We start from the raw sequence: 13,994 nt of genomic DNA, 5'->3' as shown, positions 1-13,994 counted from the left end.
GGCAAAATTGTGAGTGAGCCCACTCCCTTGGCTGAGAAGCAACCCCACACATGAATGGTCTCAGGATGCTTTACTGTTGGCATGACACAGGACTGATGGTAGCGCTCACCTTGTCTTCTCCGGACAAGCTTTTTTCCGGATGCCCCAAACAATCGGAAAGGGGATTCATCAGAGAAAATGACTTTACCCCAGTCCTCAGCAGTCCAATCCCTGTACCTTTTGCACAATATCAGTCTGTCCCTGATGTTTTTCCTGGAGAGAAGTGGCTTCCTCGCTGGCCTTCTTAACACCAGGTCATCCTCCAAAAGTCTTTGCCTCACTGTGCGTGCTGATGCACTCACACCCGCCTGCTGCCATTCCTGAGCAAGCTCTGCACTGGTGGTGCCCTGATCCCGCAGCTGAATCAACTTTAGGAGACGGTCCTGGCGCTTGTTGGACTTTCTTGGGAGCCCTGAAGCCTTCTTTACAACAATTGAACCTCTCTCCTTGAAGTTCTTGATGATCCGATAAATGGTTGATTTAGGTGCAATCTTACTAGCAGCAATATCATTGCCTGTGAAGCCCTTTTTGTGCAAAGCAATGATGACGGCATGTGTTTCCTTGCAGGTAACCATGGTTAACAGAGGAAGAACAATGGTTTCAAGCACCACCCTCCTTTTAAAACTTCCATTTTGTTATTCTAACTCAATCAGCATGACAGAGTGATCTCCAGCCTTGTCCTCGTCAACACTCTCACCTGTGTTAACGAGATAATCACTGACATGATGTCAGCTGGTCCTTTTGTGACAGGGCTGAAATGCTGTGGAAATGTTTTTTGGGGGACTTTGCAGTTAATCTAATCACTCTTCATAACATTCTGGAGCATATGCAAATTGCCATCATAAAAACTGAGGCAGCAGACTTTGTGAAATTAATAATTTTGTAATTCTCAAAACTTTTGACCACAACTGTATGTATTCAGCTTTGCTATGAAGCCTTTGCTATGAAGCCCCTAAATAAGATCTGGTGCAACCAATTACCTTCAGAAGTCACATAATTTGTTAAATAAAGTCCACCTGTGTGCAATCTAAGTGTCACTTGATCTGTCACATGATATCAGTATATATACACCTGTTCTGAAAGGCCCCAGTCTGCAACACCACTAAGCAAGGGGCACCACCATGCTAGCGGCACCACGAAGACCAAGGAGCTCTCCAAACAGGTCAGGGACAAAGTTGTGGAGAAGTACAGATCAGGGTTGGGTTATAAAAAAATATCAGAAACTTTCAACATCCCACAGAGCACCATTAAATCCATTATAAAAAAATGGAAAGAATATGGCACCACAACAAACCTGCCAAGAGAGGGCCGCCCAACAAAACTCACGGACCAGGCAAGGAGGGCATTAATCAGAGAGGCAACAAAGAGACCAAAGATAACCCTGAAGGAGCTGCAAAGCTACACAGCAGAGATTGGAGTATCTGTACATAGGACCACTTTAAGCCGTACACTCCACAGAGCTGGGCTTATGGAAGAGTGGCCAGTAAAAAGGGGGGGTGGGGGGGTTGTAAGGCAACAAAATAGGAAAAATGCCAAGGGGGGTGAATACTTTCGCAAGCCACTGTAAGTGTTCCCTCTACCCCCTTGTCTTTGTGTGTGATTGTTTATTGTGGAGATTCTATTAGCTCGGTGGAGCTCTTTGTTATTTTGTATCGCCGGGTTATTTTCAACCGTGTGCTTCGTTGTTTTCCAGTGCGCCTGTTTTCCGCACTGAAGTGTTTGACACATTGCTGCGTACTACTGTGTTCGTAATATACCTTTTATTCTGTGATTTGCCCTCCTGTGCCTGACTCCTTCAAATCACCCATCACAGAGTGTGAAAGTGTGTGTGTGTGTGTGTGTGTGTGTGTGTGTGTGTGTGTGTGTGAGCGTGTGAGCGTATGTTGTGTGTGTGTGTGTTGGATTGTCAGTGTAAGTACGTGTGAGTGTGTTGGTAGAGTTCTGTGAGTGTGCATAGAGTCAGTGTACGAGAGTCAGAACAAAAAAGGGTCAATGCAATAGTCCGGTAGCCAATTCATTAACTGTTCAGCAGTCTTATGGCTTGGGGGTAGAATCTGTTCAGGTGCCTTTTAGTCCCAGACTTGGCTCTCCAGTATCGCTTGCCGTGCGGTAGCAGAGTGAACAGTCTATGGATTGGGTCTCTGGGGTTTTTGACAATTTTCCATGCCTTTCTCTGACACCGCCTGGTGGTAGGGAGCTCAGCCCCAGTGATGTACTGGGCCATCCGCACCACCCCCTGTAGCGCCTTGCGATCGAGGGTGGTGCAGTTGCAATACCAAGTGGTGATGCCGCCAGTCAAGATGCTCTCAATGGTGCAGCTGTATAACTTTTTGAGGATCTGAGGGGCCATTCCAAATCTTTTCAACCTCCTGAGGGGGAAGAGGCGCTGTCGTGCCTTCTTCATGACTGCTGGGGTGAGAGGACCATGTTAAGTCCTTAGTGATGTGGACACAAGGAACTTGAAGCTCTCGACCCACTCCACTACTGCCCTGTCGATGGGGGCATGCTCACCCCTCTGTTTCCTGTAGTGCATGATCAGCTCCTTTGTCTTGCTGATATTGAGGGATAGGTTGTTGTCCTGGCACCACACTGCCAGGTCTCTGACCTCCTCCTTGTAGGCTGTCTAATCGTCGTCGGTGATCAGGCCTTCCACCGTCGTGTCGTCAGCAAACTTGATGATGAAGTTGGAGTCGTGCATGGCCACACAGTCATGGATGAACAGGGAGTACAGGAGGGGGAAAGGTACACACCCCTGAGGGGCCCCTGTGTTGAGGGTCAGCGTGGCAGATGTTGTTACCTACCCTCACAACCTGGAGGCAGCCCGTCAGAAAGTCCAGGATCCAGTTGCAGAGGGAGGTATTCAGTCCCAGGGTCCCGAGCTTGGTGATGAGCTTGGAGGGGACCATGGTGTTGAACAATGGCGTTGGTGTTCTTGCTACATTTTGTAAAATTGAGATGGTTTGGGATGAGTTGGACCGCAGAGTGATGGAAAAGCAGCCAACAAGTGCTCAGCATATGTGGGAACTCCTTCAAGACTGTTGGAAAAGCATTCCAGGTGAAGCTGGTTAAGAGAATGCCAAGCGTGTGCAAAGCTGTCATCAAGGCAAAGGGTGGCTATTTGAAGAATCTCAAATATAAAATATATTTTGATTTGTTTAACACTTTTTGGGTTACTACATGATTCCATATGTGTTATTTCATAGTTTTGATGTCTTCACTATTATTCTACAATGTAGAAAATAGTAAAAATAAAGACAAACCTTTGAATGAGTAGGTGTTCTAAATAGGGCTGTCAAATGATTAAAAATTTTAATCAAATTAATCAGAATTTTCAGTGGATTAATCATGATTAATCACTATTTGCAATTACACCTGAATCCTAACAATTTTTTTTCTGAAATGCATACCAAAAGATAAATAACAGGACACAGATACATAATTTTCATATTATGTCTGTTTATTAACACAGCCAAATAATGGTGTTTTAAAACAAGCTGAAACATACTACACACCATAATATTTGTCTTTGTAATGTTCCATCACTTCCTCTTTGGCATTCCTCTTAACCAGGATGTACAATTTACAGTATTCAATTGAACAGAAAGCAATAAATGTAGTCAAATCATAACAGTGACCTACCACATTTTTGCACAATTTGAGTCATCTGTGGAAAAAAACATTTTCAATAAAACTTTTAAATCAAACCAAAGAACAATCTTTTACCTTTTCCTCCATTCTTTAATCCAGTTGCTCAAAAATCCAGTTGCTAACTACTATAACATGTTGCACTGAAACTGGTCTTTTTGTTTGAACATCACCTTTCAAATCTACTGAGCTTCATCATCTTTCAGCCAGTTGCTGAGGCAAACTAACTTGTTCACATTTTCTGAAAGTAAAGCTGACCTTTTCTTGTTCACAATGTGACCTGCAACTGAGAAAAGTCGTTCACAGGGAACAGTGGTTGCAGGAGTGGCTAGATATTTGTGAGCTAGTGAGGCCAGCTTCTCATGGGCTCCTGAATGAGATGCCCACCACCTCAAGGGGCAGTCCTCCAATTTAATGGTGGGCTCTGCTCTGTACCTCTGTATGGCAGGTTGGACCTCTTCATCTTCTGATTCTGAATCTGAATCTGAGCCCATTTGCAGAAGGCTGATTTTCTTCCTGGGTGGCCCATCATCATGTGTCTGTGAAGACCTTCTGGGTGATTCTTGTTGCAGCATCCCTTCAAGTGTGGTCCACACCTCTTCCCTGTCTGTCTTGGGCAGGCATTTCAAGTCTTTGAAACGAGGATCCAAAACTGTAGCAATCTGGAGCCATGCATTGTTGAGCTGTTCTTGACGGGATGCTAGGTCCTCCTTGAACTTGGTCTTGAATCTCACCACATATGCAGGGTCCTCATCACAGGCTTCCATCTTGAGACGCAAGTGGCAGAGAGAAGGTAGTACCACAGAACAGGAGACATAGGCCTCTCCACCCAGGAGCTCAGTTACATACCTACGCACACAAACACACACATGCACACAGAGACAGTGTATTATTAGAACAGTGGTTATCAACATATTATTATTATTATTATTATTATTATTATTATTATCATCATCATCATTATTTTTTACATAGATACATGTTATTGATATTTGACTTGGTTTAATTCATTCCAGAAAATAATCAAAGCGATGTTATTTGATAAGTTACAGACTGATTTACCTGCATGGCTCTAGAAGTGTCTCCAGCCTCTGCAGTTTATCCCACTCTGCTGCGGTCGGCAAAACGAGTTTGTGCTCCTGATTGTCCAGGGCTGCGATGACAGCCTCTTTATTTCTGCTCACGCGCTTGACCATTTCCAGCGTCGAATTCCAACGTGTTGGAACATCCTGGATCAATGGCTCTTGCTTCTTTCCCAGGCTGACTTGTTGTGCTTGAAGCTCCGCAGCATTTGCTGGGCTGTGCTTAAAATGACCGACAACTTTGCGAGCCTTGGCCAAAGCATTTACAAAGCCGCTGTCAGCAAGACTCACTGTGACACTTCTCTGCACCATGTGAGCGACACAGTTCATGTGTTCATAGCGTGTAAGTCGAATTGCGGCAACCATGTTGCGTGCACTGTCAGTCCCAATGGTTGTAGTCTTGCCCTCGATGTCCCACTCACGTGCAACAGACAGGAACTGTTCTTTACAAGCCTCCGCAAAATGACGCTCCTCAGTTTTTAATATAGTCAGCGCAAAAGACTTCAGTTCCCACGTGTCACTGATTAAATGTGCAGTTACTCCGAGGTAATTGTTGTTACTCACTGATGTCCAATGGTCTCCCTGTCAGGGGCGATATGATTTACTTGAGCCAAGACCTCTTTCCTTTTTTTCTTTTCGTTTTCATAGAGCTCGTGGATTTTCTTCATAACTGTGGCTCTTGACGGTGGCTTATAGAATGAGTCTTGAGACGCCACTTGCAAAACATCAAGGAAACCTGAGTCTTCTACAATGCTAATGGGTCTACAATCTTTTGCAATCCATTTTGCTATTGTGTTGGTCAAATTATCTGAGGTTGATTTTGTTAATTGCCTGCAAACATTCAGCGTGGTCTGGCGCAAACCACTTGCTGAATCTGACGGCCCAGCAAACGCATGTTTGGCGTTGACATGGTACTTCAAGCTTGAACAGCTCCGGTGAAATTGAAACTCCTTCTTACAAATCTTGCAAATAACCTTGTACTTGTTAACTGTACCATCATCATTCTTTTTATATTTGAATCCGTCAATAGGCCCACTTTGCTCACCTTGCTCCATCTCGCCTCTAGCTCCCAACCACTTTCCTGACCTGAATAATTTGTCACACTGCGCATGCGTGAAATGCGTTAAAAAAATTGACGTAATTAACAGCAAACAACTAATTAACGTCGTTAACGCGCTATTTTTGGACAGCCTAATATATATATATATATATATATATATATATATATATATATATATATATATATATATGCGAGAAAAAACAAACATATGGGGGATTGGAAGTGATGCAGACAATTACATTGATGGAAATTACAATCTATCTGCAATATTAAAGCTGATCTACCCCCTAAAAAATAAAAAAAATAATAAAAAATAAAATGAACTTGTCTGTGTAGACCAATTAAACTTTCCAATCTTTCCAAAAGAATGTGGTGATCGATGGTGTCAAAAGCAACACTAAGGTCTAGGAGCACGAGGACAGATGCAGAGCCTTGGTCTGACGCCATTAAAAGGTAATTTACACATTCACGAGTGCAGTCTCAGTGCTATGATGGGGTCTAAAACCAGACTGAAGCGTTTCGTATTACTGTTTTGTCTTCAGGAAGGCAGTGAGTTGATGCACAACAGCTTTTTCTAAAAAACAAATAGCAGAACGGGAGATTCGATATAGGCCAATCGTTTTTTACATTTTCTGTGTCAAGGTTTGGGTTTTTCAAGAGAGGCTTTATTACTGCCACTTTTAGTGAGTTTGGTACATATCCAGTGGATATGGAGCCATTTATTATGTTCAACATAGGAGGGCAAAGCACAGGAAGTAGCTCTTTCAGTAGTTTAGTTGGAATAGGTTCTAGTATGCAGCTTGAAGGTTTAGAGGCCATTACTATTTTCATGAATGTGTCAAGAGATATAGCATTAAAAAACTTGAGTGTCTCCATTGATCCTAGGTCCTGGCAGTTTTGTGCAGACTCAGGACAGCTGAACTTTGGAGAAATACGCAGATTCAAAGAGGAGTCCGTAATTTGATTTCTAATGACATTTCGTCGAAGAAGTTCATGAATTCATCCCTGCTGAAGTGAAAGTTATCTTCTCTTGGGGAATGCTGCTTTTTAGTTAGCTTTGCGACAGTATCAAATAGAAATGTTGGATTGTTCCTATTCTCTTCAATTAAGTTGGAAAAATAGGATGATCGAGCAGCAGTGAGGGCTCTTTGATATTGCACTGTACTTTCTTTCCAAGCTAGTAGGAAGACTTCCAGTTTGGTGGAGCGCCATTTCCGTTCCAATTTTCTGGAAGCTTGCTTCAGGGCTCGGGTATTTTGTGTATACCAGGGAGCTAGTTTCTTGTGACAAATGTTTTTTGTTTTTAGGGGTGCGACTGCATTTAGGGTATTACACAAGGTTACATTTAGATCCTCAGTTAGGTCGTTAACTGATTTTTGTACTCAGATGACCTTAAGTAGGTGAGGGAGTCTGGAAGGGCATCTAGGAATCTTTGGGTTGTCCGACAATTTATAGCACAGCTTTTGATGATCCTTGGTTGGGGTTTGAGCAGATTATTTGTTGTGATTTCAAACGTAATAAGATGGTGGTCTGATAGTCCAGGATTATGAGGGAAAACGTTTAGATCCACAATATGTATTCCACGGGACAAAACTAGATCCATGGTATAACTGTGGCAATGAGTAGGTCCGGAGACATGTTGGACAAAAACCCACTGAGTCGATGATGGCTCCGAAAGCCTTTTGGAGTGGGTCCGTGGACTTTTCCATGTGAATATTAAAGTCACCAAAAATGTGAATATTATCTGCCATGACTACAAGGTCCGATAGGAATTCAGGGACCTCAGTGAGGAACTCTGTATACGGGCCATGAGGCCTGTAAACAGTAGCTATAAAAAGTGATTGAGTAGGCTACATAGATTTCATGACTAGAAGCTCATCAGATTATTTTTTTGGGGGGGGGGTAAATTGAAATTTGCTAGCGTAAATGTTAGCAACACCTCCACCTTTACGGGATGCACGGGTGATATGGTCACTAGTGTAACCAGGAGGAGAGGCCTCATTTAACACAGTAAATTCATCAGGCTTAAGCCATGTTTCAGTCAGGCCAATCACATCAAGATTATGATCAGTGAGTAGTTCATTGACCATAACTGCCTTGGAAGTGAGGGATCTAACATTAAGTAACCCTATTTTGAGATGTGAGATATCACAATCTCTTTCAATAATGACAGGAATGGAGGAGGTCTTTACTCCAGTGAGATTGCTAAGGCGAACACCGCCATCCTTAGTTTTGCTCAACCTAGATCGAGGCACAGACACATTCTCAATGTGAGTCAACCCCTGCGTAACTCATATTGTGAACTAAAACTTGCAAGGGTAATTCCTCTATATAAAAAAGGGATTAAGTTAGATCATGGAAACTATCGGCCTGTCTCAATTCTGTGTATTTTATCGAAGGTCATGGAAAACATTATGTTCGAGCAGATTGACTGTTAGATTCTGTGAATCAAACTGAGAGCCATGGGCTTCAACAACTTAGTCGTAAAATGGGTTAGCTCTTAGAGAAAACAGATGTGGATGGAACCCTGTCTAAACCTAAAATCTTGGACTGCCCCAAGGGAGTGTGCTGGGTCCACTTTTCTTTCTGTTGTATATAAATGATCTGAAATCTGCCTGTACATGCGACCTTTTCCTCTATGCAGATGATTCTGCACTGTTGGTTTCCCACAAAGACAAACATGTGGTTGAGAAAGCCCTCAGTGCTGAATTTCTGAATGTCAGAAAATAAGCTGTCACTTCACAATCTTGTTCTGGTCCAAAGTGAAACTGAGGAAATCCCCGGATTTTAAGGTGGTAGTAGGTGACTTAGTAGTCACAGCAAAATACTCTGTTAATTATCTTGGATGTGTGCTAAATAACCATTTGACAGGGGAGAGCATGGCACAAAACGTTATCTCCAAAGTGAACCATAAAATTAGATTTCTGGCAAGAACTTCCAAATATCTGAATAAGAATGCAATGGTGGCATTGGCAGGGGCTCTTGTTCAGTGCCACTTCAACTATGTGTGCTCTTCCTGGTACCCCCAAGATAATAAAAAATTAATTTCAGAACAAATTAGTCAGGATTATTCTTAAATTTACAGCACATACTCATCTTCACCATTCCCACTTTGAAAGCCTTAGATGGCTCAAAGTGGAGGAGAGAGTCTCTCAGATTAAATTGTGTCCTGTACATAAGATTGTCCACAGCTTGGTCCCTAGGTACCTATGTAACTACTTTAACTTGGTCTGGGATAATCATAATTATTCCACTAGAAGGAGTGAAACTGATGTTGTTCCTTTTAGATTTAATAGTGGTATGGGGAAATAAACGTTTTTGTACTCAGCTGCCATTCTTTGGAATAGTCTTCCAAAGGATTTGAAACATACACCTTCAATGGGTAGTTTCAAGTTCTCACTGAAAAAATTGCTAAATAGTAGCATCTCAAAAATGAGTTGTAAGATTATAGTACGTGACTGAGAAGGAAATGCCCGGGATAGCATATGGTCTGCCTTTTGGTGCCTATTGTGTATCATATTGTGATCGTCTTGTATATATTAGGGATTGATTGTTTTATATATTAATGGTATGTGAGACAAGGAACATCAAATCAAATCAAATTGTATTGGTCACATGCACGTGTTTAGCAGATGTTATTGCGGGTGTAGCGAAATGCTTGTGCTTCTAGCTCCGACAGTGCAGTAATATCTAACAAGTGATATCTAACAATTTCACAACATATACCCAATACACACAAATCTAAGTAAGGAATGAATTAAGAATATATACATATATGGACAAGTGATACCATAGAATAGTATAGAATACAGTATATACATATGAGATGAGTAACGCAAGATATGTAAACATTATTAAAGTGTCTAGTGTTCCATTTCTTAAAGTGGCCAGTGATTTCTAGTCTATGTCTATAGGCAACAGCCTCTAATGTGCTAGTGATGGCTGTTTAACAGTCTGATTGCCTTGAGATAGAAGCTGTTTTACAGTCTCTCGGTCCCAGCTTTGATGCACCTGTAAGTGTTGGTCCCATGTTTCATGAGCTGAAATAAAACAGGCTGAAATTGTCCATACGCACAAAAAGCTTATTTCTCTAAGAATTTGCGGACAAATTTGTTTATATCCCTGTTAGTGAGCATTTCTCCTTTGCCAAGATAATCCATCCACCTGACAGGTGTGACATATCAAGAAGCTGATTAAACAGCATGATCATTACACAGGTGCACATTGTGCTGGGGACAATAAAAGGCCACTCTAAAATGTGCAGTTTAGTCACACAACACAATGCCACAGATGTCTCAAGTTTTGGGGGAGCTTGTAATTGGCATACTGACTGCAAGATTGCGGTCTATATCATATTTTTGTTCACTGTACATTTCGCTGTTTTTTCTATCTTCAAGACCGGACGGCAGACTCGGGTAAGACGAAGGGAGGAGGGGTGTGTCTATTTGTTAACAACACCTGGTGTGTGACCTCTAATGTTAAGGACGTCTCGAGTTTTTGCTTGCCTGAGTTAGAATACATCATGATAAGCTGCAGACCATACTACTCACCAAGCTGTCTATTTACCACCACAAACTGATGTTGGCACTAAGACCGCACTCAACGAGCAGCATAGGGCCATAAGCAAACAAGAAAATGCGCATTCAGAGGCAGCATTTCTCATGGCCGGTGATTTTGTTGCAGGGAAACTGAAATCCAATTTATCTCATTTCTACCAGCATGTCACCTGTGCAACTAGAAGTGACAAAACTTTAGATCACCTTTAATCCACACACAGAAAGGCATACAAGGCCCTTCCTCACTCTCCCTTTGGCAAATCAGACCATAATTCTATCCTCCTGCTTACAAGCAAAAACTCAAACAGGAAGTACCAGTGACGCGCTGAATACGGAAATGGTCCGATGAAGCGGATGCTAAGCTACACGACTGTTTTGCTAGCACAGACTGAAATATGTTCTGGGATTCATCCAATAACATTGAGGAGTTTACCACATCAGTCATCAGCATCATTAATAAGTACATCGACGACGTTACAGTGACCGTACGTACATACCCAAACAAGAAGCCATGGATTACAGGCAACATCCGCACTGAGCTAAAGGCTAAAGCTGCCGCTTTCAAGGAGCGGGACATTAATCCGGACGCTTATAAGAAATCACGCCACGACCTCAGATGAGCCATCAAACAGGTAAAGCTTCAATACAAGACTAAGATCAAATCATACTACGCCGACCCTGATGCTCGACGGATGTGGCAGAGCTTGCAAACTATCACTGATTATCACTGATTACAAAGGGAAACCCAGCCGCGAGCTGCCCAGCGACGCTAGCCTACAGGTTAACATTCGCAAGGCCGCGGGGCTAGACAGAATATCAGAGCACGCGCTGACCATTTGGCAAGTGTCTTCACTGACATTTTCAACCCATCCCTGACCCGATCTGTAATACTAACTTGTTTCAAGCAAAACAGCATAGTCCCCGTGCCCAAGAACACCAAGATAACCTGCCTAAATGACTATTGCCCCATAGCACTCACATCTATAGCCATGAAATGCTTTGAAAGGCTGGTCATGGCTCACATCAACACCATCATCCCAGACACCCTGGACCCACTCCAATACATATACCACCCCAACAGGAAAACAGATGACACAATCTCTATTGCACTCCACACTGCACTCACCCACCCACCTGGACAAAAGGATGACCTATGTAAGAATGCTGTTCATTGAATACAGCTCAGCATTCAACACCATAGTCCCCTCCAAGCTCAGGACCCTGGGACTGAACACATCCCTCTGCAAACGGATCCTGGACTTCCTGATGGGCCGCCCGAGGGTAGGCAACAACACATCTGCCACGCTGTCCATCAACACAGGGGCCCCTCAGGGGTGTGTGCTTAGTCCCCTCCTGTACTCACTGTTCACCCATGACTGCGTGCCGCGCACTACTCCAACACCATCATCAAGTTTGCTGATGACACAATGGTGGTAGGACTGATCACCGATGAGGCAGCCTATAGGGAGGAGGTCAGAGACCTGGCAGTGTGGTTCCAGGACAACCTCTCCCTCAACGTCAGCAAGACAAATCGTGGACTACAGGAAACAGAGGGGCCAGCACGCCCCCATTCACATCGATGGGGCTGTAGTGGAGCGGGTCGAGTGCTGTGAGAGACACTTTTATGACCCTTTGTCTTGAAGAGCAAGAGCTTGGAGGAAATCAGTTTAAGCTATAATAGTCAATCATTATAGACAATAAAGTATTATGTTCAACATTGTTTAACATATAACAAAACGACACATCGCTACACCATGGTACTGAGTATTTCATGATGGTGCGCTGGTCACTCCTGTATCTCAGATAGCAGGAGTTCAGAGTGAAAAGTAATGGAGAGCACAGCCTTGCGGTGCACCTGTGCTTTGGAACACCTGTGGCATATCTTTGAACACTTTCTGAACAATGTTTTTGGCCCTATGCAGATATTTACTAAGGACATAAGTGCTTTTGGCATGTGTCCCCACCTCTCCACTTTCAAATAGTACTTGAACTTTGCCTCTGAGGACCCAGTGTACACACTGGATAAAACTCCAACTGAGCATCAAATAGAGGTGCATTTTTATTAGTTGATGAGTAATATCTGCAATGCAGGATTGATTGAATTAGCAATGGTTTCATCTGCACATAGTGTCCCCCATGGGGATTTGAACCCACAACCTTGTCATTTCAAGCATCACGCTCTACCAACTGAGCCACACAGGACAGAGAAGGCTGGCTGAGGTAAGGGGGCAATCAGGACACCAAGTCCTTTGCAATCACTTTTGATCTCTGTGAGAGAACAACAGAAAGGGCTCTTTTCAATATTTAATCAGTGGGTGGGGGGGTTATGTAAACCTGATAATCTTGTGAGTAGATAGCATTAGCAGCATAGGCCTTCCTCCTCTTTAGGGCCCTAAACTCTGCAGGTGTCGAGGTGGAAACGAATGGCTTATAGGCATCGAAATCCCAATCCCAAAGCTGCCCATGAACACAATACACTCAAAGCCACACACACGCACACAGCTGCTGCATGTGCACACAGCCACGCACACATAGATAACACACAGACACGACACCCACACACAGATGACCCACACAGAGATGACATGCACACAAACAGACACAAACAGAAATATAGACAAAACACACAACCTGCTTCCAAACACACACAACCTGCTTACAAAGATACACACATAAACAACCTGCTCCCAACACTCACACACACACACAACCTGCTCCCAACAAACACACACACACACACACACACAACCTGCTCCCAACACACACACACACACACATCTTGCTTCCAACACACACACACACACAAACACGCCCCACCACCAGTCAAGGTCGCAGGGGCTGTCCCTGCATGACACTAGGGAACACTGAACTGAATCACACTAAAAAGATAAACCAGGATGCTGTGTGGCTAGGGACCACACTTCCAACCAGTGTCCTACATACCATTTAAAGAACTCCCATGTAAAACCTGGACAATGTAGACTTAAAACAGAGCTTGGTCCAGTAATTGATGCATATTTCTACAGAAATGACAATTTCCGTGTTTGTGTCCTCGACTAACCCGGAGAAGCCAGGTATAGTTGTTTGAAGTAATTTTGTAAAAATGTCTGGGCTTATTCTAAGCCTGGGGGTAAACAATTCAATTAAGCCCCAAGGTCAACGTTTGCCAAAACAATTCTATTAAGAGGCAGGATTATTCTATTTCCAACAAACACAAAGTCACTTCATGTTGTTAAGTGACTTTGCCCTCATATGTTGTAAGCATACCATATTGTTATTAAAAGCCAGACAAGGACAGATCATAAAACAAATGGAATTGTGATTTAAAGTGAATTTGACCCTGAGAAGATAACATAACAACACATCAGTCAGTCATTTTGTGGCATACTATGGTCTCCTTTTAACAGGCTTTTAGTTTGTGTGGTCTCTACTATACTCCAGTGCTTTATCCCACTTTCCCAAATTAGGCAAGGCATTTCGATTGTAAACATAGACATCTGTATCCCTCCATTATTGCTGATAATATCCCCCCTCTATCTCCTCTAACCATCCACACTGTATTTTCTGAGAACAAGCTCCTCTTCTGGGAATTAATTTGCTTTCTCCCACCAC

At 43.1% G+C, this 13,994-nt stretch overlaps 2 protein-coding genes across 2 annotated transcripts in view; both read right to left on the bottom strand.

Moving 5' to 3' along the window:
- The window catches only part of LOC121549192 (papilin-like), a 157,117-nt gene that overhangs the window by 132,544 nt on the left and 10,579 nt on the right, over positions 1-13,994 (bottom strand). The gene's annotated exons all lie outside the window — the stretch shown is intronic.
- LOC123482460 (zinc finger BED domain-containing protein 4-like) lies at positions 3,859-5,342 on the bottom strand. The gene is made up of 2 exons (XM_045210302.1): positions 4,747-5,342; positions 3,859-4,533 (listed from the first exon to the last, which is right to left on the bottom strand). The coding sequence occupies exons 1-2, from the start codon at positions 5,130-5,132 to the stop codon at positions 3,867-3,869; spliced, it is 1,053 nt and encodes a 350-aa protein (XP_045066237.1). The 5' UTR covers positions 5,133-5,342; the 3' UTR covers positions 3,859-3,866.

Source organism: Coregonus clupeaformis, chromosome 33 (genome assembly GCF_020615455.1).
Source record: "Coregonus clupeaformis isolate EN_2021a chromosome 33, ASM2061545v1, whole genome shotgun sequence".
NCBI lineage: Eukaryota > Metazoa > Chordata > Actinopteri > Salmoniformes > Salmonidae > Coregonus > Coregonus clupeaformis.
Note: the sequence above shows the minus strand (reverse complement) of the source record. Positions and strands in the feature narration are given on the sequence as shown.